At 40.0% G+C, this 24,982-nt stretch overlaps 1 protein-coding gene and 1 long non-coding RNA gene across 3 annotated transcripts in view; one reads left to right on the top strand and one right to left on the bottom strand.

The window, feature by feature from the left end:
* The window catches only part of LOC307199379, a 180,010-nt gene that overhangs the window by 95,437 nt on the left and 59,591 nt on the right, over positions 1 to 24,982 (top strand). The gene's annotated exons all lie outside the window — the stretch shown is intronic.
* UBE3C (ubiquitin protein ligase E3C) overlaps positions 1 to 24,982 on the bottom strand; it is a 61,104-nt gene that overhangs the window by 33,293 nt on the left and 2,829 nt on the right. For both annotated transcript variants that reach the window (XR_013843837.1, XM_079996424.1), the window contains exons 2-12: positions 22,352 to 22,405; positions 19,663 to 19,737; positions 18,336 to 18,482; positions 16,394 to 16,509; positions 15,959 to 16,116; positions 14,998 to 15,151; positions 14,418 to 14,638; positions 13,617 to 13,771; positions 11,340 to 11,527; positions 2,070 to 2,156; positions 66 to 223 (exon numbers count right to left, since the gene is read on the bottom strand). Coding sequence is in view for 1 of the 2 variants with exons in the window: in XM_079996424.1 (XP_079852550.1) it covers positions 66 to 223; positions 2,070 to 2,156; positions 11,340 to 11,527; positions 13,617 to 13,771; positions 14,418 to 14,638; positions 14,998 to 15,151; positions 15,959 to 16,116; positions 16,394 to 16,509; positions 18,336 to 18,482; positions 19,663 to 19,737; positions 22,352 to 22,405 (1,513 nt within the window). In the remaining variant the exon portion in view is untranslated. The remainder of the gene's footprint in view (positions 1 to 65; positions 224 to 2,069; positions 2,157 to 11,339; positions 11,528 to 13,616; positions 13,772 to 14,417; positions 14,639 to 14,997; positions 15,152 to 15,958; positions 16,117 to 16,393; positions 16,510 to 18,335; positions 18,483 to 19,662; positions 19,738 to 22,351; positions 22,406 to 24,982) is intronic.

Genomic DNA, 24,982 nt, shown 5'->3' with positions numbered 1-24,982 from the left:
CAACAATATGAGTTTTGAGGGGGAATATTTCACTAGACAAAAGCTGTTGAGGAGGATACTCTTACCTTCTATAGGATCACCAAAGAATTCATTATCATGTATAGAAATAAGCGAGTGACTAAACAAGGAACTAAAAAGATAAAAGAGAGGGATGATCCGACTAGAATCTTCTAAAGACATCGGTGAGCCACGTGATATCACCTGAAGGAGTGGCACCATAGACCTTAACAGAACAGAACAAAAGAGGAAGAGCAGTCATTAATTTAATCTTAGGACCTGGGAACTGGGGGGGGGGGGACATGAGGTGATTTTTATTTTCCCGATGCCACAATACGGAACAAGTTTAAAATGATGAAATATGCTTTTTAGAATCTGCAAATAATATTTTTGGGCCTTTGGATGAAGGGAGGTACACAAAATTATGAAATAAATAAATATTTATTTAACTTACTGATATTTAAAAGGTGGAAGATTCATAATTTATCTTTTAACATGGATTCTAATAAAATAATGCTGGCATTTATGTTTCTGTTTATATAATATTCTCAGGATGGTTATCACGCAGCTGAATATCCCAACGGAACATTAGGTATTTTCTGTCACTTAGCCAGGCGTTAAAAATGTTAAAAGCTATTTTATGAATATCTACAGAAAAGACACTAACATACCAGAATGTACAGACACTCATATCAAGAAGTCTTAAATAGCATGTTCTAATTGGAAAAATGAGGTGCACTGAAGTTGAGGGGGGGAGGGGAACCAAAGCTACCGTATTTTTCGCCCTATAAGACACACCAGACCACAAGACGCACCTAGTTTTTGGAGGAGGAAAACAAGAAAAAAAAATTCTGAATCTCAGAAGCCAGAACAGCAAGAGGGATCGCTGCGCAGTGAAAGCAGCAATCCCTCTTGCTGTTCTGGCTTCTGTGATAGCTGCGCAGCCTGCATTCACTCCATAAGACGCACACACATTTCCCCTTACTTTTTAAAAGGGGAAAAGTAAGTCTTATAGAGCAAAAAATACGGTAAATTCCCAGGTGGATGGGCAGACGTGATAGGTGTATCAGTGCATCACAGTACTTATAGAGACTGATGCAACTTCAGGATCAAGAGCCAGCATGAACAACCATATTTTGGCCTAGTAAGGTTTACAAATACAGTGGTGCCCCGCAAGACGAACGCCTCGCAAGACGGAAAACCCGCTAGACGAAAGGGTTTTCCGTTTTGGAGGCGCTTCGCAAAACGAATTTCCCTATGGGCTTGCTTAGCAAGACGAAAATGTCTTGCGAGTTCCTGCGGGTTTTTTCCCCTTTTTCCCCTCTTTTCCTAAGCCCTAAGCCGCTTATCAGCTGATCTGCTGATAAGCCGCTTATCAGCTGATCCGCTAAAAGCCACTAAACCACTAATAGCGCTAATCCGCTAAGCTGTCAATGGGCTTGCTTCGCAAGACGAAAAAACCGCTATACGAAGAGCCTCACGGAACGAATTAATTTCGTCTTGCGAGGCACCACTGTATAATTTCATTTCATCTTATGCAAGCTAAGTTGGTTTATCAATAATAGTATCTAGCTCAGTAGTGAAATTCTGCAAGTGTAAAAGGGCTGCCCCCCCCATTAAAGAAATAATAACTCCCATTCATGTGTTTGCTCTTCCACTTAATCAACATGGTGTGGAAAAGAGAGCATACATGAGTAAACTCACCTTGGGGTGCATTCCCAGTTATCCATATAAATATGCTTTTTTAAAAGTGTATTTTGTTTTTAGATGATGCCTAGGTGTGTTAAGAACTAAGAAGAGCCTTGTTGAATCAGACCAAAAGCCCATCTAGCGCACAGCATCCTGTTCTAAGTGGCCAACAAGATGCCTTTGGGAAACCCGCAAACAAGACATCAGGCATCGTTTTAGAGGAAACTTCCTTCTTCATTCTCACATAAAAGGCAGTGCCTCTTAAGATGGCACCTCCTGTCTCCAAGTACAACACACCTCCCGTTTATTCTCACACACTGTTTGGTTCTGCACTGGCACACACTGCTTCATTTACATTTAGATTATTAATGAATATGACATACCCAGTAATCATTCGTGTAGTCATTGAGGAGATTAAATACCAAAGATGCCTCAGGAACCTGGCATTAAAAGCCAAGCTGTACAGAAGTCTAAAAAGGAAAAAAGTAAACAGGTTGAAGAATATCGTGTGGGTAATAAAAAGCATCTTTGTCAACTTTCATTTCAATATTTATCTCAAAGCAACATGCCTAAATAGGTATTCTTTCCAGCACTATTCAACTCGCTTTATTTTATCTCTGTTTTAACTGTACAGATGCCTTCCAAATGTAAAGACGGTAGCACTCATTTACCATGCTACAAGTAATCAGAGATGATCTGTTAACCTGTTCTTCTATGCTTCACTAATCATTACAGGGCCCTTCCAAATTATAGTTGTAGTTAGTCACATGTATTCAATTTATTACACAAAAGCTGCTGTGAACGGTGATATTATGGGAAGACCCTTCAACAGAATTATAACCTTCCTGCAACTTTTCAAAAACATTGAGCTTCCGTGCAAAAAAGTTTCACATATTCAAGAACTACTACATGTATTTTTCCATATCTTAAGCCATAAGAGCCTATGGAATTTCCAAGATCACTGAGAAAGCGAATAAAGGGCTTAGTATGGTTTGGGTCTGGAATACTTACCGTATTTTTCGCCCCATAGGACGCACTTTTCCCCCTCCAAAAATGAAGGGGAAATGTGTGTGCGTCCTATGGGGCGAATGCAGGTTTTTGCTGAAGCCTGGAGAGCGAGAGGCATCGGTGCGCACCGACCCCTCTCGCTCTCCAGGCTTCAGGAAGCTGTCCGCAAGCCTTGCAAGCCCGGCGGGAGGTCCTGCCGGGCACGCGAGGCTTGGGGCGGCAACCTGCCGCCCGAAGCACGCGGAGCCCTCCGGAGGGTGCCCCGTGCTTCGGGCAGGTGTGCGCAAGGCTTGGGGTGGGCAGCCGCGGCTGGGGGGGAAATAATTTTTTTTTATTCATTTCCCCCCCCCCCCAAAAAAAAAACCCCGAGGTGCGTCCTATGGGCCGGTGCGCCCGATAGGATGAAAAATACGGTAACTGTAATGTGTATCTCCCTAACGCAGGTGTGCAGAACCTCAGGTCCATAGGCTTAACTAGGATTGCCAGGCCTCACCATTTGGTCTACAGGGGTTTCCCCCAAAATTGTGCTCACCTGATGTAGAACAGGAATTCCTGCGGGGCCGAACTGAAAAGGAAGAACTGGGAACGCACCAATTCTTCCTTTCCATCCACTGGCACCTTTGTCTCTCACCCAGTGGCAACAGCAAAAGGTGTTAAAAATGTAAAGCACTGAATATTCAGAAAGAATAATTATAAAGGTCAAGGTACCCCTGCCCGTACGGGCCAGTCGTGTCCGACTCTGGGGTTGCGTGCTCATCTCGCTTAAGAGGCCGGGAGCCAGCGCTGTCCGAAGACACTTCCAGGTAACATGGCCAGCGTGACGAAGCTGCTCTGGCAAGCCAGCACCAGCGCAGCGCATGGAAACGCCGTTACCTTCCCGCTATAAAGCGGTACCTATTTATCTACTTGCACTTAGGGGTGCTTTCGAACTGCTAGGTGGGCAGGAGCTGGGACCGAACGATGGGAGCTCACCCCGCCGCGGGGATTCGAACCGCCGACCATACGATCGGCAAGTCCTAGGCTCTGTGGTTTTACCCACAGCGCCACCCGCGTCCCAAGAATAATTATAGCTGAAAACAAATAAAGGTGGGTGGGCCCTAGGCACCTGTCAAAATGGTCTGAGTTGGTGGTGGAGTTTTAGATCCACTTCCCAACCCAACTAAGAGGGAAATGAGTCCAGGAAGCCAGCAAATCCTTCCAAAGCTACATCTACTATTACCAATCCCAAAAGGAAAAGCTTTGAAATTCCCAGCAAAGTGCACCCTTATCTACAACCACAGCTCTATAAACAATTAACGCTTAAAGAATTCAAATGAAATTAAAACAAGATTTAAATGGCCTTTTCCCATTTCTGGCAGCAATTGTAAAGCAGCATAACTCCATTACTTATGTACATTAACACATCTCACCCAACACATATTATCTGTTAGGATACTTTATTTTCTCTAGCTTTTAGTAGCATTTGATTGTACTGCTGTTTTATTACTGTCTGCTAATGGAGTCAGTTTTAGTATTTTGTTTTAATTGTTGTAATTTGAATATACGTATTGTTTTAAAATGTTATTAGCCAACTTGAGAGTCTTTGACTGAGAAACAAAAAATAATAATATTTAAAATAGAACAAATATGCGATAACTAGCTTCAAATAATGGAGAGTTGGAAGGAGGAAGTATCCAATTTTAGCTTGAACTACTGGGCTGCCAAAGGCCTCCAAGGCTTTGTCTTTATTTATTTTACATCTCTTAAGTTTAAGGGAAGAGTTGGGTAAAGCACAGCAATTTTATGTGAATCCTGCAGATTATCTAAGCAAGCATCTAGTTGTTCACAAAGAGTACATGATTTGTGTGTGTTTGGCAGAAGGGTATATTGTGCACCCTTGGCTTCTCTTTTTTTATTTAAAAAGTGTAAAATTATTTCTGTTGGAATGGGAGAGATTAAATGACCCATTAAGCTTTATTTAGCTGAGGTGATGCTGTAAGTTAATTAGTTAAAGGCAAGATTTTCTGGCTAGGTCATAAATTGGGCCCAGTTTCCCACAGAGACCATTTAAGTTAATGAAGAGAATACAATAGAATGAGACAAGCTCATACAGCTGGATAAAAGGTCACCACAGTAGGGCAACACATTTTGACACTTCCTTCAAACTGGAAGGTGCTACAGGTAGAAGATAACAGATGTGACTGCAATTACATAAGATTAAGTGAGCCATTCCGAAACACCAGCAAGGAACTGTAAACAAATGCTGTCTTTCTGCTAATGCCTGTCCAGGACTTCTATCCTGCACAAACAAGCAAGACGCTCTCTAGATATTTTTATGCAGTGTGGCATGCGGATTTTAAAACAAGGTCAGAATAGTAATTTCACGATACATTGATAAATGTTCTTCACTTTGCAAAGAACGTTTCCGTGAAGCACAACTGCTTCCCAGAGGTGCCTTGAACAGTTTCTCTGAAAACATGGGTTCTCTCTAACTAGAAAGGTGAATATTCCTGAGTCTCATCTGCCTAATGTTAGAAGATGAGCAGTTCTCATCAGGGTGGATTTGATTTAAATCAAATTGATTTAAACCACGAATTAAATCACAATTTAAATCACTAGTCAGTAAGACTTGATTTTAATCTTTTTTTTTTACAAAAAGATATAATCTTAATATTTACAACCAGATGGTGTACTTTATTGGAAGGAGAAAAGTAATCATTTCCTTAATAACAATTTAAACAATTTATTTAACTGAAACAATAGCATTACAGCATATGTATCCATGTTTGTTAACTGATGTGGTTAATTTTTTTTTTAAAACACCTTAGACTGAGTTTTAGCACACATGAAAAACAAATCTTATTTCCTGATGAATAGCCTTTGGACTATAATGTAACATAAATAGAAAACTATATTTAGAAAGTTTTTTCCTCCAAAAGCATTTTATTTTAAAAATCCAATTTAAATTTAAAAAATCTGATTTAAATAAAAAAATCTGGGATTGCTTGCATGCAAAGCATGTGCTCTACAGCCCTTGTATGTCCTTCCAGTTGTTGCTCTACAACAAATTCCATCAACCCCAATCAACGATAGACGATATCTTTATTGCCATTGTCCCATACAGAACAATGAAATTGGAAATCTACATAAAACATTCAAAACCCCCTAAAAACTCTGAAACCCCATTTTAAAATACAATATACTATAAAGACTCCTTATGCTGCGTTTAGAACCAGAATTGCACTTGGGTAGAAACTGTTTCTCAGGCGGCTAGTCCTGGTCTTTATAACCCTATACCTTCTTCCAGAAGGCAGAAGCTGAAAGAGATCATTACCAGGGTGCGCTATCTCTGCAGCTTTCTTATGGCACCTGACAGCATAGTCAATGGAGAGGGATGATGGGAACCACAGTCCAGCAACATCTTCAAAGCCAAAGGTTTGCCACCCCTGCACTAGTCTCAATCTGTTTTTGTCTAGTCAACAGAAAAATCCAGAATCCTCTACACTCAGGATGTTCCTGAGAGTCCCCCCTTCCAAGCCTAAATTTGGTTCTAGCTACCCATGGTTGCAGCCTAGCCCTGACCCAAAGCAGGTGCCGCACACAGCCATAGCTCATACTTCCTATGCCTCACATTTCCATGCTCAACATGGAACCAGTAAATACCAATCAAGTTTTTCCCTTCCAAACTGGGAAAAATAAAACACAGCAAACAACTTGTGAATTATTCAACAATTCAAACATCTGATTTTGCAGAAATATAGTGTGCATTTAACTTTGATCAACTAAAAATGTAACATTATAGGCATAACAAAATAGTAGCTGAGAGATGGATGTCTACAATTCCATCGGACAAAGTCATCTCTCATAGCCATATTTAACCGGGAATAAAAGCAGTAATTCATTATTTTACTTCTGGCTGGTACTTCTGAAAATTTCAGTCTATTCTGAATTTCTATCCATCTTGACAGGCAACAAGCAGACAGGAAACAAAATTAGAAGGCAGACAATTCAAACTAATTTTACCAAAAAAAGCAAAAAAACCAGAAGAGAGTTCTAGATGAAATGAAATTAGCAAGCACTACAAAGAATAGTCACATGGGTTTTATAGGAAATGAAAACATTCAGTTATTTAACTACAATAGCACATTGGCAAAGATGGATTAGAGGTGTAAGAACTAACTGCTTAAGAACAAATGGTCATTTTCTTTAGCCACAATTTATTCCAAAATTGCTTTTCTCTGTACAGCTGGTGCTTCACAGTGCTGACACAACATAGAAATAGACTCAATAGCATAATATAGTCCTAGTTATTCTAGAATCTATCCTGACATTCCCATTTACTGAAAAATCAAACAGGCAATTAAAAGGAACTAGTACTCCCAGTACAGACATATACATGGGAGGAGAGTATGGCTGCAATCTAATATTCAATTACCTAGAAGTAAGGCTCACTGAAATCAATGGGACTTCCTTCTGGGTAGACATTGAGCTAAATTGTTTTTCTCAATTAGAACAGGGGTGGGGAACCTTTGGCCCATCAGGGAGTCCAATTCGGCCCGTGAGGCCATTTTCCCCACACCACGCCCACTCATCCATCAGATGATGTCACATATGTTATCAGCTGACAGGCAGCACCTTCTCCTTTGAGTGAGCAAGTGGATCCTGTACAAAGCAGGATTCTTTGCCTGTCCCCCGCCTGCTTCAAGTAGAAGTGCTTTGAGGAAGTCCACAGGCTCCGGCGGGTTTAAATACACATAGTAACTGTGCCCTTCCATCATACAGATACGCCATGTCTCTCATCTATTTATTACATTTATATCCCACCTTTCTTCCATCATGGAGCTCCAGATGGCATACATAGGACTCCCAGGCACTTTCCCACTCAGGAACAGACCAGACCCAGATCTCTTAAGCTTCAGCAAAGTTGCTGTATCCTTCAGACCATGCCCCGGATCCTCCTAACTCCTAACTTGAAGACAAAGGTAAAAGGCAGGGAATAGAGAGACTGACCAGTGCTACTGCTTGCCTCTGGTCTTTATTGCTTTCTCACAGCACACACTCAAGGCCTGTGCAATCACTGCAGCCTGACCTGCAGCAATGCCCTGTGCTTACATTGGCATAAATACTAGCACAGCAACTAAGAGACCTTCGTCTACCAAATGGCTGCGAAGATAAAGAAATATTTATTTCATCAGCTTTACAAGTGTGAACACACCACAAAGATGTTAGGACTGCACTCTTAACCTGCCCTTATGTGTAACTCCGCTTTTTGCATAAAAAAGGGAAAGCACAGTATGCTAAACTCTATAGTTAATGGTAACAGATCAATAAAAATGTATTTAATAGAGAGCAGTAAATACAATATTTTAATTCTTCCACAGAGAACAACTTTCCCAGAAATGGAACTGGAAATCAGTATATTGCTCTGATTGAATACTTTCGTCTTTGAGTGTAGTAGGGCATTCCAACAATACGAACACCATTTTTCATTTAGTATTCCACCCCTCATAACTAGAAAATAAAAAACAGAAAGGGGTGATCAAGAAAGGAGGGTAGAGCGCCCTTATTTTTACTGACTGATTACATAAAACTGAATTTCAGCAGGTACATATATCTTGCATGCCAAGGTGCACCTGCCAGAAATCTCTCCTTTGTCACCCAAAGAAGAGAAAGGCAGACAGTAAAACAATTAAAAGCAGGCCCCTTTGGGTTAAAGGTGAGCTGTGGGTCTGAAAGGGCTGCCAGCTTAACACGCACACAATTAAAGTTAACCACTTTCATAACCTGGAAGCAAAACCAAATAAATTCACACAAAGAACTACAGGATTTTAAGCACAGCTCCTTGGAGGAAATAGAGGCTGTCGTCATACAATTACGGCTATAGAAACGTCACTAATTAAGCACCTTTACTGCACAGTTCACCAATAAACCACAAGTCAGAGCAATGGTCCATTTAAATCCCTTAATTACTATCCAAGGCAATAGACCACTTGCAATAAAGAGAGGCATACTAATTCAGCTTCTGCTATGATCTCCAGGTCTCACATCCTGTTCTAATGCCATTAGTTGACAAAGAACTAATTACCCTAATCAAGTGATCACAGTTTCACTGACATCTTACTTCCTTGAGTAGCTATAAACACCAGTGGGCTAAAGAGACTGCACCACTTAGCTTTCTATATCGTTGTTTACCAAGCAGTTTGAGTCAACTGTAGTAGGGCATTCCCAAAATACCAGGAGTATTTATGGTATTCCCAGTAACTGTGCAATTCACCATTTCTTGTGAGTTTAAAATTAAAGAAGTAGCTGTACCACTTATTTGGGGGGGGGGGTCAGCCAACGCCAATCACTACCTCTTGTATTTGTCAGTATTTTATGAAGGTCCACCGTTACATTTAATGTTTAAGTCTTTCTAATCAACACCTCTCACATTTAGCTAACCTCTTAAAGAGGCGGGCCAGGGTTTTTAGTTTGTTCCCCTGCGTTAATAGCTGGACCCACCCACAAAGATATATCAATAAACTGTTTTCGAAACTAACCCATTACCACCACACCCCCATAGGGCATGTGGAGCTGCTGTTTGAGAAAAGTTTAGCTTAGCCAGCTGGACTCATGTACACCAAGTTCTGAGAGAACTGCACAGACTATCTATGCACTTCCAGGTGTTTCCCCCCCTTTAAATTGTATACAGGCAGCAACCAATTTGAGCCAGGATTATGTCCCAGTCTCCCATGTGCATTGGCAGGGTCCACGTAAGGCGCCCTGCCCTGTTCCACCCCTGCCCTCCATTGTGATGTTTTTACGACATTTTTGGGGCACTCCCAGGTTCAGCGCAATGCGCGTGTGCACAGTCGCACACATATCAGACATGCCTAAAATGGTCACTGCCTGTATTAGATATAATTAAATTTTATGGTTTTATACATGTATTGTGCCCTGCAATCAGTTATGACGACGAGCGGTTTAACGTATTTTAAATAAACAAAAATTCACCCTTGGGCTTAGAAAACTAGATTCATGTTTATTAGGATTCTGAGTGGTAAGACTACACATTTCTATCCACTCGTCTAACAAGTGTACTACCGGCAATTTTTATAAAGCTTGTAGTGCTGCATTTGTATTCCTAATGTGAGTTGGCTATTCCATAGAAAGCATGGAAAGCCTTCATGCTGCTTTAGCAACTAGCCTGCTTATTTCACTTAAAAACAGTGAGCAAGGCACATTCCATTGCCATACCCATGTGAATAATGTTGTTCAACTGGTCTGGGATGGAGTCCTGCCCAATAATTCACAGGTGATAGGTTTTTGGAGGGGTTAACGGCTAATGTGGGCAAAAGGTAATGGTCAGCAACTTGGCTAAGTTGTCAAGGTGGAATAAAAATTCTTATAAAATTCCAAAATCCACATTAGGGAAATACCTTTTTTTAAAGCCAGTTGAGTTCCAGAGAACTCAGAAGCTTGCACACTATTTTTGTCACATTTTGGTTGGCCTAAGAGGTATTTCCCCATTTCTTATTTGCCAATTTCTTATTGGCCAACAGCACTACCTTTACTTTTAAAACAAATAGCTTACACTTAAGCTGCAGAAAGAGGTGGAATCGCAAGAATATAAACGAGCCTGCAGGACCATCTAGTCCAGCATCCTGTTCTCACAATGGTCTACTAGATACCCCTGGTAGGGTAGTAGTAGTAGTAGTAGTAATAATAATAATAATGATGATGATGATGATGATGATAATGATAATAATAATAATTTATTTATATCCCGCCCTCCCCAGCCGAAGCCGGGCTCAGGGCGGCAAACAACAATAAAATAATACAACATTCTAAAATCATTTAATTATAAAATTAATTCAAATCAAACTGATGGCAACCATTGGGCTAGAGTTCTGTGAAGATTGCCAAAGGAGGGAGTCAGGCTGTGCCCTGGCCAAAGGCTTGGTGGAACAGCTCTGTCTTGCAGGCCCTGCGGAAAGATGTCAAGTCCCGCAGGGCCCTAGTCTCTTGTGGCAGAGCGTTCCACCAGATCTGAGCCACAGTCGAAAAAGCCCTAAAAAGCCTAGGGTACATGGGAAACCCACAATAGTTAAGATCTAGAATCACAGAATCATAGAATCATAGAGTTGGAAGAGACCACAAGAGCCATCGAGTCCAACCCCCTGCCAAGCAGGAAACACCATCAGAGCACTCCTGACATATGGTTGTCAAGCCTCTGCTTAAAGACCTCCAAAGAAGGAGACTCCACCACACTTCTTGGCAGCAAATTCCACTGTCGAACAATATCTAAATTAGTTTAAGATGGAAAGCTCGTTGCCTCCTGGTTTCCAAACATCTAGAGATCCCTACCACAGCCTTGTTTTCAAGGTTCTCTCAGCAAGTGCATAGTCAATGAAATAGAATGATCTGTTTCTATATCAAAGCAACCAAGGACCTCAGTTTTACCAAAAAAATGTCAAAATGAAAGAGAACTGCCCTATATCCTGTTGTCCTTAGTACATTTCTTGGGCTTCTGGACAGTGAGCTTCCAAATAATTCCAACACATACTGCTAATGAAGTAGAGTTAACATAGGACCAGTGTTTCAGGCACACAGGAAAGAATGCCAGAATTGCCCCTAAATTTGTAGATTTATGTCTGCAAATGCACTTTTCTTTTTTTTAGACTTACCTGACTTTTGGCACCATCATTCGGTGCTGCACCATCAATGTGTGACAGATGGAAGCCATCAGAGTAAAAACTTCTTCACTAGCTGAATCTCTCCAAACCATGTTTAGCAGAGTGTTTGTCTGCTGCTTTGTATCCAGTTTTGAAAGACACTCTTCAGTTATATATTGGACTGATATTCTTCCATCTCCCTGCATAAGGAAAAAAATTTTTTTTAACATATCAAATAATCTGTGCTTTTTAAATAATGATGTATATTAACCTCTTTTGGGTGGGAGGAGCTAACAAGTCTCAAAGCACTTATTGCAATTTTTAGCAAAAGCAGGATACAGTGGTGCCCCGCAAGACGGAAAACCCGCTAGACGAAAGGGTTTTCCGTTTTGGAGGTTCTTCGCAAAACGAATTTCCTATGGGCTTGCTTCGCAAGACGAAAATGTCTTGTGAATTCCTGCGGGGTTTTTTTCCTCCCCCCCCCTTTTTCTAAGCCGCTAAGCTGCTTATCTGCTAAGCCGATAAGCCGCTAAAAGCCGCTAATAGCACTAATAGCGCTAAGCCGTCAAGGGGCTTGCTTCACAAGACGAAAAAACCGCTAGACGAAGAGACTCGCGGAACGGATTAATTTCGTCTTGCGAGGCACCACTGTATCAGTTCTACTTTCTAAATGGATTTAGAAATGCAAAGATACACTTCTGATTAATTTCGTCTTGCGAGGCACCACTGTATCAGTTCTACTTTCTAAATGGATTTAGAAATGCAAAGATACACTTCTGAATCCCACAGTACATGGAAGAGGCTGGTACCATATTAGTCCTTCTGTTCAAGGCAAGCCACACCACCTAAAAGGCAGGTGGAGGGGAGAGAACTCAGTCACAGATCAGCACCAGCCATGCAGTATGCCTGAGCAGTTTAATCACAATGGGGGCGGATTTAGTCTCTTTTCTCTGAAGGGCTGTTCCACTGTTCTATCTTGGGTTCCTTGTCTACTACCCTAGTACTAGATGAATAATAAAGAAGGCTGCCATGAAGAAAAGCCCTGCAATACTTGTATAATCAGTTTGAAGATTGCAACGTAGTACAGCAATGGCCTGCCACTCCAGTATGTTGGATCTTTGCACACACCTGGATGAGTAAAGAAAGCATCACTCTATGGACAACCTGAAGCAGCGCTGGGAATATTTTTCAGCCCAAGGGCTACATTCCTTCACGCAGGCAGGCAGGCACACACGCAACATCCCATTCACATAATGCAATACATCCACACCCATTCACACACACTGCAAAATCTCGTGTGCTTCCAACAAAGAGGCCATGAGCCAGAGGACCCCTGACCTAAAAGAGTAAAATATTGAACTTTCCACACCGTATTGCGGCTCTTGTTCTACAAAGTTTCACCTAATGTTTTGGTTAACCACTGAAAGCTAATTTCCAAGTATTCAAATTCTTCAGAAATGTGGTTTCAAGTCTTGGTTAACTTATGCCAGATCTTCGCTTTTTAGTTATTTCCTTCTGTGTCCTTGGCTTTATTAACAAATTATATTCAAGCAAGATACCCAATAAAGATAGTGTTTAAAGACCAGAGTTATTTTTCATTGGTGCATTTTCAAGGTCAGTTTTCCAAAAGCATGTAAGAAACGTAACAATGACTTAATTCTCAAATCCGAACATCTATTAAAAAAAAAAACTAGATACTAACGACTAGTTCAAAGCCTGTTGTAAAAAAAGAGTGTCTACTAGCATGTGTCCAAGTGCAATGTGTGATGCCTAATACCAGCAACTTTAATATTTTTTACTACCTGAAATTGACAAATCAGGCTTCTATTTATAAATGCATACAAAGAGCAGTGAGGCTTTTATACACCACCTCACTGATCTCTCTGAACAGTCATTAAATACTATGCCCCCATTAGAATTCCATTCTCTTCCACAATAAATCACAGTACATTATGCAGCCACCTGTGTAATGTGCTATTTGACTGCAATTGACATGCCTAGCCATGAAAAAGCCACTGTAAGCAGTCTGCAACAAAACACCTGGAAATGAGGTAGGTTGGGAGAGGCACTGCACACAATATTTGACACACACAAAATGTTAAACATTTGTGCTTCCCCACAAAGAAAATACAAGGGAAACTGCAAACCGTCCACATGTAAATAGATCCAAGCCAAATATAAGTTAACTACTGCCAACATATTTTGCTGCGAAAGCCAAAGAAGAGGAAGCCTACTCCAAGCTTGAGTGTTACCACTGTGCAATTTCTTCTGACAACATTTAATACCTACAGGCATGGAAGTTGTCTTGCTAATTCCTTCTTCTTCATCTTCAGAGTCACTGGTTGAATCTTGGCAGTCTGCACCTGATGCAGACACCGGTAACTGAGACAGAAATGTCTGAAGTACTCGCAGGTACACAAGCAGCCCTTCTTCTGAAAGAGATCCTATATTGAGGAAAAGATTAAATGCAGAATAAAGAACACAGAAATACTGAGCAGGGATCACTTATGACTCTTTGTAAGAAACTGAACACACCCGCTGCTGATACTGTGCGTATTTTAGGGATAAGTAAAATATATATGGTTCTTAGGCCACATGGTGTGCAGATTTTTCAAATCTTGAGAGTCTGGGCTTTCTTAAGTTTTTAAGACCTCACTGTTGTCAATATTTAAACTTGAGAACCTAAAAACAATGATTAAATTATGCATTGGGTTTCTGAGATCAGTAAAAAATCAAAACCACATATTTATTCTATTGCGAATATCACGATCACCGTGCGTTTTTAACAACAGTATGAAGTCAACCTGCTAAATTTTCACTGGGATGTTCAAGGTTGAAAGTAGGAATGTGACCAAAGACCAGTCAATTAACTCTCAGTTTAACATACCTCGCAAAGGTCTTAAGGTGAACAATGCAGTGAATCACAATGTGCTCTGCCTTAAGGCCTTTGGAGGAAAGATAGGCTGTAGTAGAAGAGGCATAATAGTTGTAATAATAATAATATTTGCAACTGTAAAGCACCTAGCCAGCTATTGCAGGGACGGCATATAACAAATGGATACTTTAACTGATTAAATATGCTTTACATACCTAAATAGGTTTCCCCAACAGTTAGAACAACGTAGAAAAGCCAAGGAGCTCTCTCACTTTTCCTCAAACGCCTGCTTTCTGTTAACAATAGTGCATTCAAAAAGAGTTCATAAGGAAAACAGGTCTTCACATCTGCAAGCGCTGGAATGATGAAATGAAATATCTGATCTGTAAAAGGTGCTGCCAGGAATTCTTCTGTAAAAGCAGCAAAATTCTGTTGCCTGCAGAAGGTAAAGAAAGGATTCTCTTTATGGGAAATGTGAACATACCTTTCCACCGCTACATTGACAATACAATAAAATATTCAAGTTTGGAAATATATTTTACCCATTGGGATTATTTTCTTTGTAATTGTCAAGGTGCATTTTATCAATTCTGTTTCTACCCTCTTGTTACTGTATTTATTTTTGCTAAACAAGTCTGCAGAACAGTAATAAGAGGCTGTTTCAAGACTAAAAAGAGGTGATCTAGTCATTCCACAAAGCTTTACATATTTGTTCCATTAGTACCTATTAGTGCTTTGCCATGGAAAGGAGGGAAAATAACTAATACATACCAATGCACAACTAAATGTGCTTACCTGGCATTTTCTGGACAGGAGCTATAATTAAAGTGCAATGGTTTCAGAACATTCTCTAACAATATTTTTGCAATAGGAACTCGAGACACATCAGAATACTCAATACTTGATGGAAGCTTGTTATTTATTAGCAGATAAAGAGACCTGTAGTATCCTGAAAGAAAAAGAATTCAAGCATTTGTACCCATTTTAAGGTATACATTTATTTTTAAACAATAAAATTATTTTACAACTGACAAAAATATATTTCAGAGGCAGAGGCATGTCAAAGGTTGCACAAACACAACCAAGAGTCTTGTAGGATGCCAAGTACCACCTTTTATGGGCCAAAGACCACATTGTAAGATGTGCTTTAATATAGTAACTATAATTTTAGCAGCATAGCTGATAAACTAGAAAAAAACTGGCAACTGATCTCATCTAGTTAATCAAATCCAAAAAATAGTTTTATTTACATCTAGGAAATAGTGCCAATTCAAAGCAGTGGCTCTTCAAAACACCAGCTAAATCTGCTGTTTCATAGTATTATGGAATTTGAGCCTAGTAGTCCATGGTTTTACAATTACAAAAAAGAATGTTAAACGGACTCTGCATTAAATACTTACATGCCATTCTTAAGGATGAATGTTCTCAATGCAGCTAACAATAAGGCAATATGAACATTAAAGCCATGACAAGTTAAAATAACAAGAGTAAAAAATAACACACTTTTTTTAAAAAAAATAAACCCTGAATAAAGCATCAGGAAACATTTGAAAACATATACAACCATCTGCAAGGCATTAACACTTACAATATTTCAATAAGAAACAGCATTTTCGAAGACATAATAAAATTACCGTATGTTTCATTTCCGTATTACTGCAATATTCACAATTGTAAATGTAGCTCATTCACAAAGCTGGCAGCTGTTACATATTCAAAGTTCAATAAAATTTTGAAAAGCAATCATTACACGAACCTTTTTGAATCACGTAGTGCAAGATTTGTTCAATTATTGATGCTACATAGTTAGCATCTTGTAAAACAGGCAAATAGGTATTCTCAGATGAAAATACTTCAAGCATCCTCATAGGAAGTGCAACATTCAGACTGTCATCATTGCAGTTTTGCAGCAATCTATGACAAAAATAAAACTTGTCACTCAATTGGTATAGCTTTTCCCTTCTAGCGAAAAAGGAATACAATTCTAACTTGCAAACAATGAAGTAAGATTTCAGACCTCAGAGTTCAAAAGAAAACGTAAAGTGCTCTTGCCCATAGAGCCAAGTGGGGCCAAAGACTTCAGGGTGGCCATTTAACATATTTAATATAGATTTGTAGCCTTAAGTGAGCTAATTCAGTTAAGGAACATGGTTAAGTCCGCAGTGAGCTGATTAAGTTTATTCGTTTTTACCTGCAACATAAGCCCAACAGCCTTTTTATCTGGAACAGGCATGTAAGTTTCTCAGGGCCATCAAGCTGCTTCACAAACTGAGAATTCTGCTTAATCAAGTTCTGACATATCCATATCTGGAGATGGGGGGAAAAGACATCCGCAGATACAAGTGTTAAAATGCTCTAAAAAGTAACACTGGTGCTTTTTGTGACTGTTCATGTACATAAAGCATGCACGAGCATCTAAGGCAGGAATGGCGACCTGTGGCCTCCAGATGTTTTCAGATTATATCTCTCTTCATACCCGACCTTGGCCATGCTGGATATGACTGATGGAAGCTAAAGTTCAACAATATCTGGAGGGCAACGGGTTCTAATCTCAAATGCTGAGAGGGCCTTCGCCATGATGTGCCCCACCCCTGGCCTTAACTATGGAACACTCTCCCTAGAAACGTATGACCAATATAATGTCTGCTTGGTGCCAAGCTAAGACTTTTTCCCTCTCCCAGACCTTTGTTTCTAATTCTTAATTAGCATCATGTAAGACTATTAATCCCCACCTGCCCCCAAGTGGAATACCCCAAAACAGGATTTTTTAAAAAAAAAATCAACACGACCAAAGCATCTAGGATTGGGGGGTAGTGTTGTGGGTCATATGTCATCAAAGTATGCCAAGAAGAGGCAAGAAATGGTAAACAAAGGTTCCAATTTTGGGCAAGTTGTTCGCTATCTTTACATGGCACATTTGTTTGTCATAACGAGGTGGTCCCAAATCTGTCTGCACCAAGCTTGAATAACAGACCAGGTTATTTTCTCCTGTTTTATGCCTAAGAAAAACAAATCTGTGTTCAGAAATAAGGGATAACTGAGGGGCAAACAAGATGTACAACATGATAGCTGAACATCTTTTTCTTTTTGGTAAAGGCAGCCACTAGGACACCCTATGTGGATAGGTTTCTTGAGGATGAAGAGGCTAACTCTCCCTAAACACACACACACACACACACACACACACACACACAAAATTATGCTCTGGCCCTAAATTAAATCCCCCTTCCCAAGCTACTGATAGCCATGGAGGGTAAAAAACAAAGGTACCACAATGATCTTTACCATCTATGGCTAATAGCTGCTTCAGTGGAGTAGGGGAGTGTGTGTAGAGGGACAATCCAGGAACTAGCACAAGAAACCGATTAGCAACCATACACATCCAGTGCCCTGCAACTGCTTTTAAGAGAAGGAAAGTGATGTGGCCTCACCACTCTGACCCCCACCCCCAAAGATTCCACACTTCAGATTTATTACATTTAAACACCAACATGTATCAAGGGAAGAAACTAATTTCTGGGTGTTGCATATACATTTTATTTTGCAGAAAGGTTTTAATATGAAAGAGCCACTCTTGAGAGAAACTTATGAGTCTCAGGTACATTCCTAAGTCTTGTCCGTCTGTCCATCCCTCCCATGCATACTCAGCCAAATGAGCCTGTGGCATCTTCCATTAACTATAAACTGCTACATAATTTTATGAAATAAAGCCATTAAGGTTAGATAGCACTGACTTTATCAAAGCATCTGCATGTTTATTAGGATGTAATGTTCTCCAAAACTTTGGATGGATCCACACACTTCAGCATGAAAACTGAAAGCATGTTTTCCCACAGATAAGGAAGTGGGGATTTTTTTGGGGTGGCACCATTCTCTTGTAGCAGATGGTATACTGGCCTTAGTGAAACCCTGACCTTGTGGGAGGGAAGAAGGAGTCCTTTCTTGGGGTTGCTATCAGAAGAGGAGGAAGAATGGGAAAGCTACCCCCTCTCTGCAAGGACAATTAACTTTCTGCATGTGCAGATTCAACCTCACTGTCTTTTGAACAGATCATTTAGTACTGACAACCAAGAAATTAAAAATAATTACTAAAAACACACAAGAAACTGAAATCACTCTCATTGAGTACTTACCAAACGTTTAGAATCCTCATTATGCCTATAGAAAAACAGAAGTTGGCGAACTAAAAGAGTCAGATTTGCTCCATTGGCGGTGGAGAAACTTCCTCCGGATTGCGCTAGATTAGCACAGTAATCAAATTCGCTCCTCTGAATGGAATACTTAAATTGAAGAATAAAATTTAAGTTAATGTACTGTACTGTCAACATTATGAAACACAGGAAAGATTTCAATATACTCATTTGAAGCTGCAGCTTTCCCCAATGAACAATTTTATGCATATAATTTCTTCAGCATTGATTTTTGTTTATAACCCGAGGTACATTGTTGGAACAATCACTTGCTCAAGGCCAAGTGTGGAGGTTAAATTGGCTTGTACATAAAGGTGCAAAAATGCAAAGTGATGTCATAGCATTTTCAGAAATTTTAAAAGCATAATCAGTCAGTACAGTACAAGTATTGTCATCTGTACACATCAACTCCCTCAAATCCTATGGAAACAGAACTGCCCATGTACTAAGAGCAGAATTAGAACTCATTTTCAAAGCTAGAATGAACCAAGAATAAACTTAATGTGAAGTAATTACTTTTGTGTGAATTCATCTTCTACTGCATTATTCATCTAATTGAGACTAACAATAAACAAGTTTCCCAACAGACATTACGACTATATATATATGAATAAATGTTCCAGATTAGAACTACTGTACATATTTTCATAATTTTATTGCACTTTTACACAGGCAAGGATTGAAAGGGCTATGTGGAGAGTTTGCTCCTGCCCACTGGCCTGTTTCCAAAAGTCAGGCTACAGAGCTTCCTATGTAGCACAAGGAGCTGCAGTCAAATGAAGGTATTTGGCAAACCTCTGGGCATAAACAGATGTTCCTGGGAGAAAGCACAGGGTTCTTTAAAGCCATACAATAGATATTTTGTATTTATGGTTATAGTTCATTTTTACTGTGCTCTTATTCATTGCAAGTCCTTCTCAATGGAGTTCCAAACTAAATTTAAGACTATGGTTTCCCGATAGGCTGCAACCAATAATCCCAGTCCAGAGAATCACTGAACAGGAGTTTTATACTACAGGGAGAGAATGACTAACATACAGTACAAGCTTGTCCACATGGCTATTACATTGTGGGTTTGAGGAAGTAGTAAGTATCAGAGGGTTTCCTACAGCAGATCAGCATACATTGTTTCTGCACATGCTGATAGTAGTGACTAGAAGGCAGGCTGAAATAGTGACAGTGTCAACTCCTGTTAGCTATATCTTTCTGTGGTCACTGTGCAAACTCAGAAGCACGTAAGAAAAGTCAATCATAAAAAAAAAATGCCTACTTGGTGTTTTCTGTCCCTGTACCCACGAACAAAGGACTGGATGATTATTGCATTTTTCAGCCTTCTCCTTTCTTCCTAAGGAGACAAGACAATGGTCAATATAAAATTTGCTGCATTGTAGTTAATAGAACAAAGCACTGACAAGAAAAACACCTGTGCAGTCACTGAATAACCTCACACAAAAAACTCTCTCTTCAATAGTATCAGAGGAACACGAGCAGTGGAGTTTGTGGTAAAGAAGGTCTGTGTTCTCCACCTAACGGGCTTACGCTGCCCAACACCAAGCCATAGCCAAACAAGACAGACTGAAAGGAACACAAATATCTTGCTAACCATTAGGAGAATTGTGCTTTTCCATTGATATGCTTTTCTGCTGTGATGCAAGCTCTCTTTATTATATGCATATCCAACAAATTTACCATATAATGTATTTCCTGTCGAATCTGTCAAATTTAAAGCAAAGTTTCTTCTAATTATTTTTTTAAAACTAAGTTCCTAGCCTTTATGCTGAAGACTCAAGCCAAATGGCATTTGGGCAGGTCGTCCATTGTTTAGAGACCAGAGCATCACCACCCTACAAAGCTCCTTGCTTTTCCCACCAGCTAATAAAAAACTAAATCTCACATCTCATATCCAACAGTACAACTGTGCCCTAGCATTCCTTATGTACCCCATGGCTGTCAAAACAGAAAATGTTGACCCGAAGCTACTAAAACATCTGTTTAATAGATATTGGTGGAATGAGAATACGGCATTACAAGTTAAATATGGGGGGGGGGGGAATAGATTACTTGAGGTGGAATTCAGATTATTATACACTACTGTGCCAGCACCGATAAATGAAGGAATGATAGAACAGAAATAAGAAACTGAATGAATAAAGATTTGGCAAGAAGTGAGCCAGGGATATTCAAATGACAGAACCTGGAAATGGGCAGCCTGCTGATCAACTTGCACTGAGGTTTTTTAACAGAAACAAAACAGGAAAATTCATCAGCAATCTCAACAGCAGCAGCAACTGATCTTCCACAGCACAGCTGAATTACAACACAAGACAGTTATATTCTCCTCATTAGGCATAGGTTTCATCCAAGAATGCATAATTGTCAATTAGTGACCCATAGTTGCAAATGTTTGAAGCCTGAGGTCACTGCAGCAATTTCACTACTCATTTTTTAAAGCTGTGTCTGCTTTTATTCTCAATAGACTGAGTCATGTTTTCTTCCCGATATATGCTACATCTTCAAAAGTACATTAGCGTAACAAAATATATTCATGTAAATACAGAGTGACTTGTTTCTTGTGCACATTTTCTGCACCAGAGCCTTACAAATAATGAAACGGGCAAATTATCTGGTCATTGGAGCTGACAAAAGGATTTCCATGGTTGTAGTTAATCAACTATAATGATGGTTGGGATGTACAGTCTCAAACATAGGCAGTGTTTCACATGACTGCCTATGACACTGAAGTCCAGTTCACACAACACACAGAAACACGGCTTAGTAATATGCAGCCAAGAAGGAAGAAGCTGCAGTGAGCCTCAGGCTGAGGCTCCGCCTTTTTCCTCCCCATCCTGCATGACTCCATCAGTTTTCAGCTCCACTCTCCTTTAAAGGCAGGCTTGGTGCATCATACAGATAAAGAAAAGTGGTTTGTTAACAAACTCTACAGAGACTGTCAGGAACCACTGCTTGAAGTTTGCTTGTTTTGAAACTGAGAAGAACTGGTTGTAAATGATCCCTGGTTCAGGTGACATTTGCCTAGCTGTAGGGGAAGCAGGAAAAGAAATTGTTGGAGTCCAAGGGGGGGATGAAAGCTAGAGGCAGCTCCTTCCTGCCTATGCATATGTCGGTAAACCATGGTTAATCAGGAAACATTATCATACAAATCCCTAAGGAGAATGGCATAGTAAACACTGCTCTAGTCTGCCAAACAAGTGTGTGACTCAGCCCTACAACTAGTTTTTCTGCTAGTGAGTCAGGATCATGTTAGCAATTCTAAGGTACCAAGCTTGCATACATTATCCCAGGAAAATTTAAATTTGGTGCAAAACAATGTAATGGGGGGGCCCTACTATTTAGCATTCAAAAATTCAGCAACTACAAAATGAGGAAAACAGGAGGTTTTAAAAAGCCAATACCCAAGCTATTTTATTTATTTACGAGTTTTATATACCATCCTTTGCCAGTAGGCCCCATGAAGGGTTACACTTATAAAAAAAGACAAAACAATAAAATACTAATTTAATCTAAATCAGTTCCTAACTCCAACACAGAGAAAGGATGAAAGACAGCATAAACTGCTCATCAATGCTTTAAAAAAAGAGGTATCTATGAAGCAAATTGACTAACCATTCTTCACCCCACCCCTCCTTCAAAATCCTGTCAAGAGAGGGGTGTCTTGATCCGCGCTGCCTAAGAGTAAAAGAACAAGGCAGACAAATCTCACTGTGGAAGGAATTCCACCGTTCTGGAGCCACCACTAAACAGCACACACAATCCTATGTACCTAGCACTGCAAAGGAAGCCCTAGGAGGGCACTGTCCATGGATCTCACTGAACGGCAGCAAGTATTCTCTCAGATACTTGGGGTCCAGCTGTTCAGTGCTTTAAATACAAACATAAGCATTTTCATCATACAATATTTCAACTGGAAGCTATTTTAAAAGGTTTCACTTGTATCATACCTCTCGTTTCCTCCTCTCTTCCTGTGTGCGATGCAAAAGAGATGCTTTTTCCTCCTGGAAAAGACGAGAAATTATATTCTGTTTCTACCTAAACAAATGCATTTAAAGTTTTGCATAAAGATAAACATCATCTTTCCAAAATATTTTGCAGAAAAGTAACACGCATCTTCCTCCTTTATGTGCTTAGATACAACACAATCAATGACACACAACAAATCAACCTAAAGTCATTCTACCTAACGGCCTCCATCACAAATGTGAGCATGATTATTTCTTTATTTTGTTTAAACTAGACTACAGTAATTAACACAATTTAAAACTGCAGTGGATTCAACTGGCACAACCAGTTAACAGTAATGAATGAACGAACATCCATTACAATTTCTGATTTTCCCAACAAAGTCTCAAAAAAAGTTTTCAGCCACACACTGTTCATTCAATTAAACTGCATAAATATAAATATAAATATCTAAATAAATACTGATCTTCTCCAAACAATACCCACCAACAGCCCAATGTCAGAGAAGGTGCTAAAAGGAAAGTGCATATTAAAGTATTTCATGCATTTGAGCACCATGATAGAATGTATTTAGGGAACAATAATGTAATTAAGGAATTAAGTCAAAGCAATTTTAAAAGGAAAGTTACAGTAGAAAAACTGTTTAACAATATTGCCATATTTGGTTTTATAATTTGATAAAGAAATATCAGAAAAGTGGTGAAGCCTACACACTTAAGATATTTCTCTATTGCTCTATTGCAGAACTAAACATTTGCAATAGCAAATAAGCCTAATTATCAGTATTTTTAAAGTGAAAATAACAGGCCTAACAATAACCAATCAAAAAGGCTAATAAAAAACACAGATTTACATCCTCATTACTAATGCTGAGTCAACCCAATGGATTTCAATCATCAGATGAAGAGCCAAACTCAAGATCTCCCTATACAGTGGTACCTTGGTTCTCGAACTTTATCCGTTCCGGGAGTCCGTTCGACTCCCAAAACCGTTCACAAACCAAGGCGTGGCTTCCGATTGGCTGCAGGAGCTTCCTGCACTCAAGTGGAAATTGCATCGGACGTTGGGCTTCCGAAAAACGTTCGCAAACCAGAACACCTACTTCCGGGTTTGTGGCGTTCAGGAGTTGATTTGTTTGACAACTAAGCCGCTCGGGAACCAAGGTGCCACTGTATAGCCGAGTTATCAGACATGCAACTTACCAATGTGTGTTATTTATTAAATTTATATGCCACCTTTCTGCTTAGTAACCTGAGGTGGTTCACAATTTTAAAAATATTTTAGAACAAATACATTAAATAAAACGTAAAGTGACTTTCTCAGGCCAAACTGGAGCTGAGGATAAAAGCCTGGGCTCCCTCGCTTCTCCCTTCACGCCATTCACACAGAGCTCTAGAGAAGAAGTCAATGCCAAGGTGTTTCAAATGGACAAAACCATTAAAGCAATGGAAGCTGCTTCTAAGTAGTATGTAAGCATTAGACACAGCACTAAAGCATCCATCACATTCCTAAATCCTTGGGGAGAACCCTTATCTCAAATGCATTTCTTTGAAGGTATATTCTGCTGATTTCAACATAATTATCTGTCAAGCGCATATTCCAGGATGACTGTGTGGATAACCTGCTGAATCAGAACAAAGGTTCATCTAGCCCAATACCCTATTTACACCACACCAGATACTTCCAGGAAGACCACAAGCAGGGCATGAAGGCAACAGCCCTCTCATACAGTCTCCTTCCAGCAACTGTTATTCAGCAGCATACCATTTCTGAACATGGAACTTCCATTTAGCTGCCATCGCTAATAGTCATTGATAGACCTTTTCTCCATGAATTTGTCCAATTCCATTTTAAAGCCACGGCCATCACTGCATCCTCTGACAGCAAGTTCCATAAATTATGTGTTGTGGGAAGAAGTGCTTCCTTTTTTCTGTCCTGAATCTACTGCAGATCAATTTCAATGGGTGACCCCGTGTTCCAGTGTTATGAGTGCAGGGGGGGGGAGTGGGGGGGAAGGTCGATCCATTTTCTGCATCATTTTATAAAGCCCTACCATGGCCCACTTTAGCTGTCTCCACCACCATTACCTGGATCGAGGGGGTCACAGCAGAGGTGAGGGAATGGGCCTCATGTTTACATGGCAATTCTTACAGAAAGCTTCCACTGAATAAACCAATTTATGGGAGGCAGTCTGTGGGGATGGGAGTGGGATCAAATTTACAGGGGATGGGGAAAACTGAAAGAGACATGATAATAAAGGAAGGGAAAGTGTGCTACAAGTTCACCAATGAGCCTCTCAAGTGATTTAGGTAATAATCCAAGAGGAAGACACCAAGGGAGGAAGACAAAGAAATCAGGGCTTGCTCCAGTAAGACTGTTTCCCCACCCTGGCCAACTTTACATTCTGTTTCATTTGTTTTAGTACTTTAAAACTGCAAACGACATTGGGCACCTTGGCAGAAAAGCGGTATATAAGTGTATATAACGCTGTATTCCCTATAAATTTTCAGCTTAAATGCAAACAAAGGCAAGTGTTTCAGCCTCCGCAGGAGCTCAGTTTTCCCCAGTACTCCATGCGAAATCCAAAGTCACATTCTTTCTCCTGGCAGATC

The sequence above is a fragment of the Podarcis cretensis genome (assembly GCF_951804945.1).
Source record: "Podarcis cretensis genome assembly, chromosome: 12".
NCBI lineage: Eukaryota > Metazoa > Chordata > Lepidosauria > Squamata > Lacertidae > Podarcis > Podarcis cretensis.
This window is presented reverse-complemented; position numbering and strand designations above follow the sequence as displayed.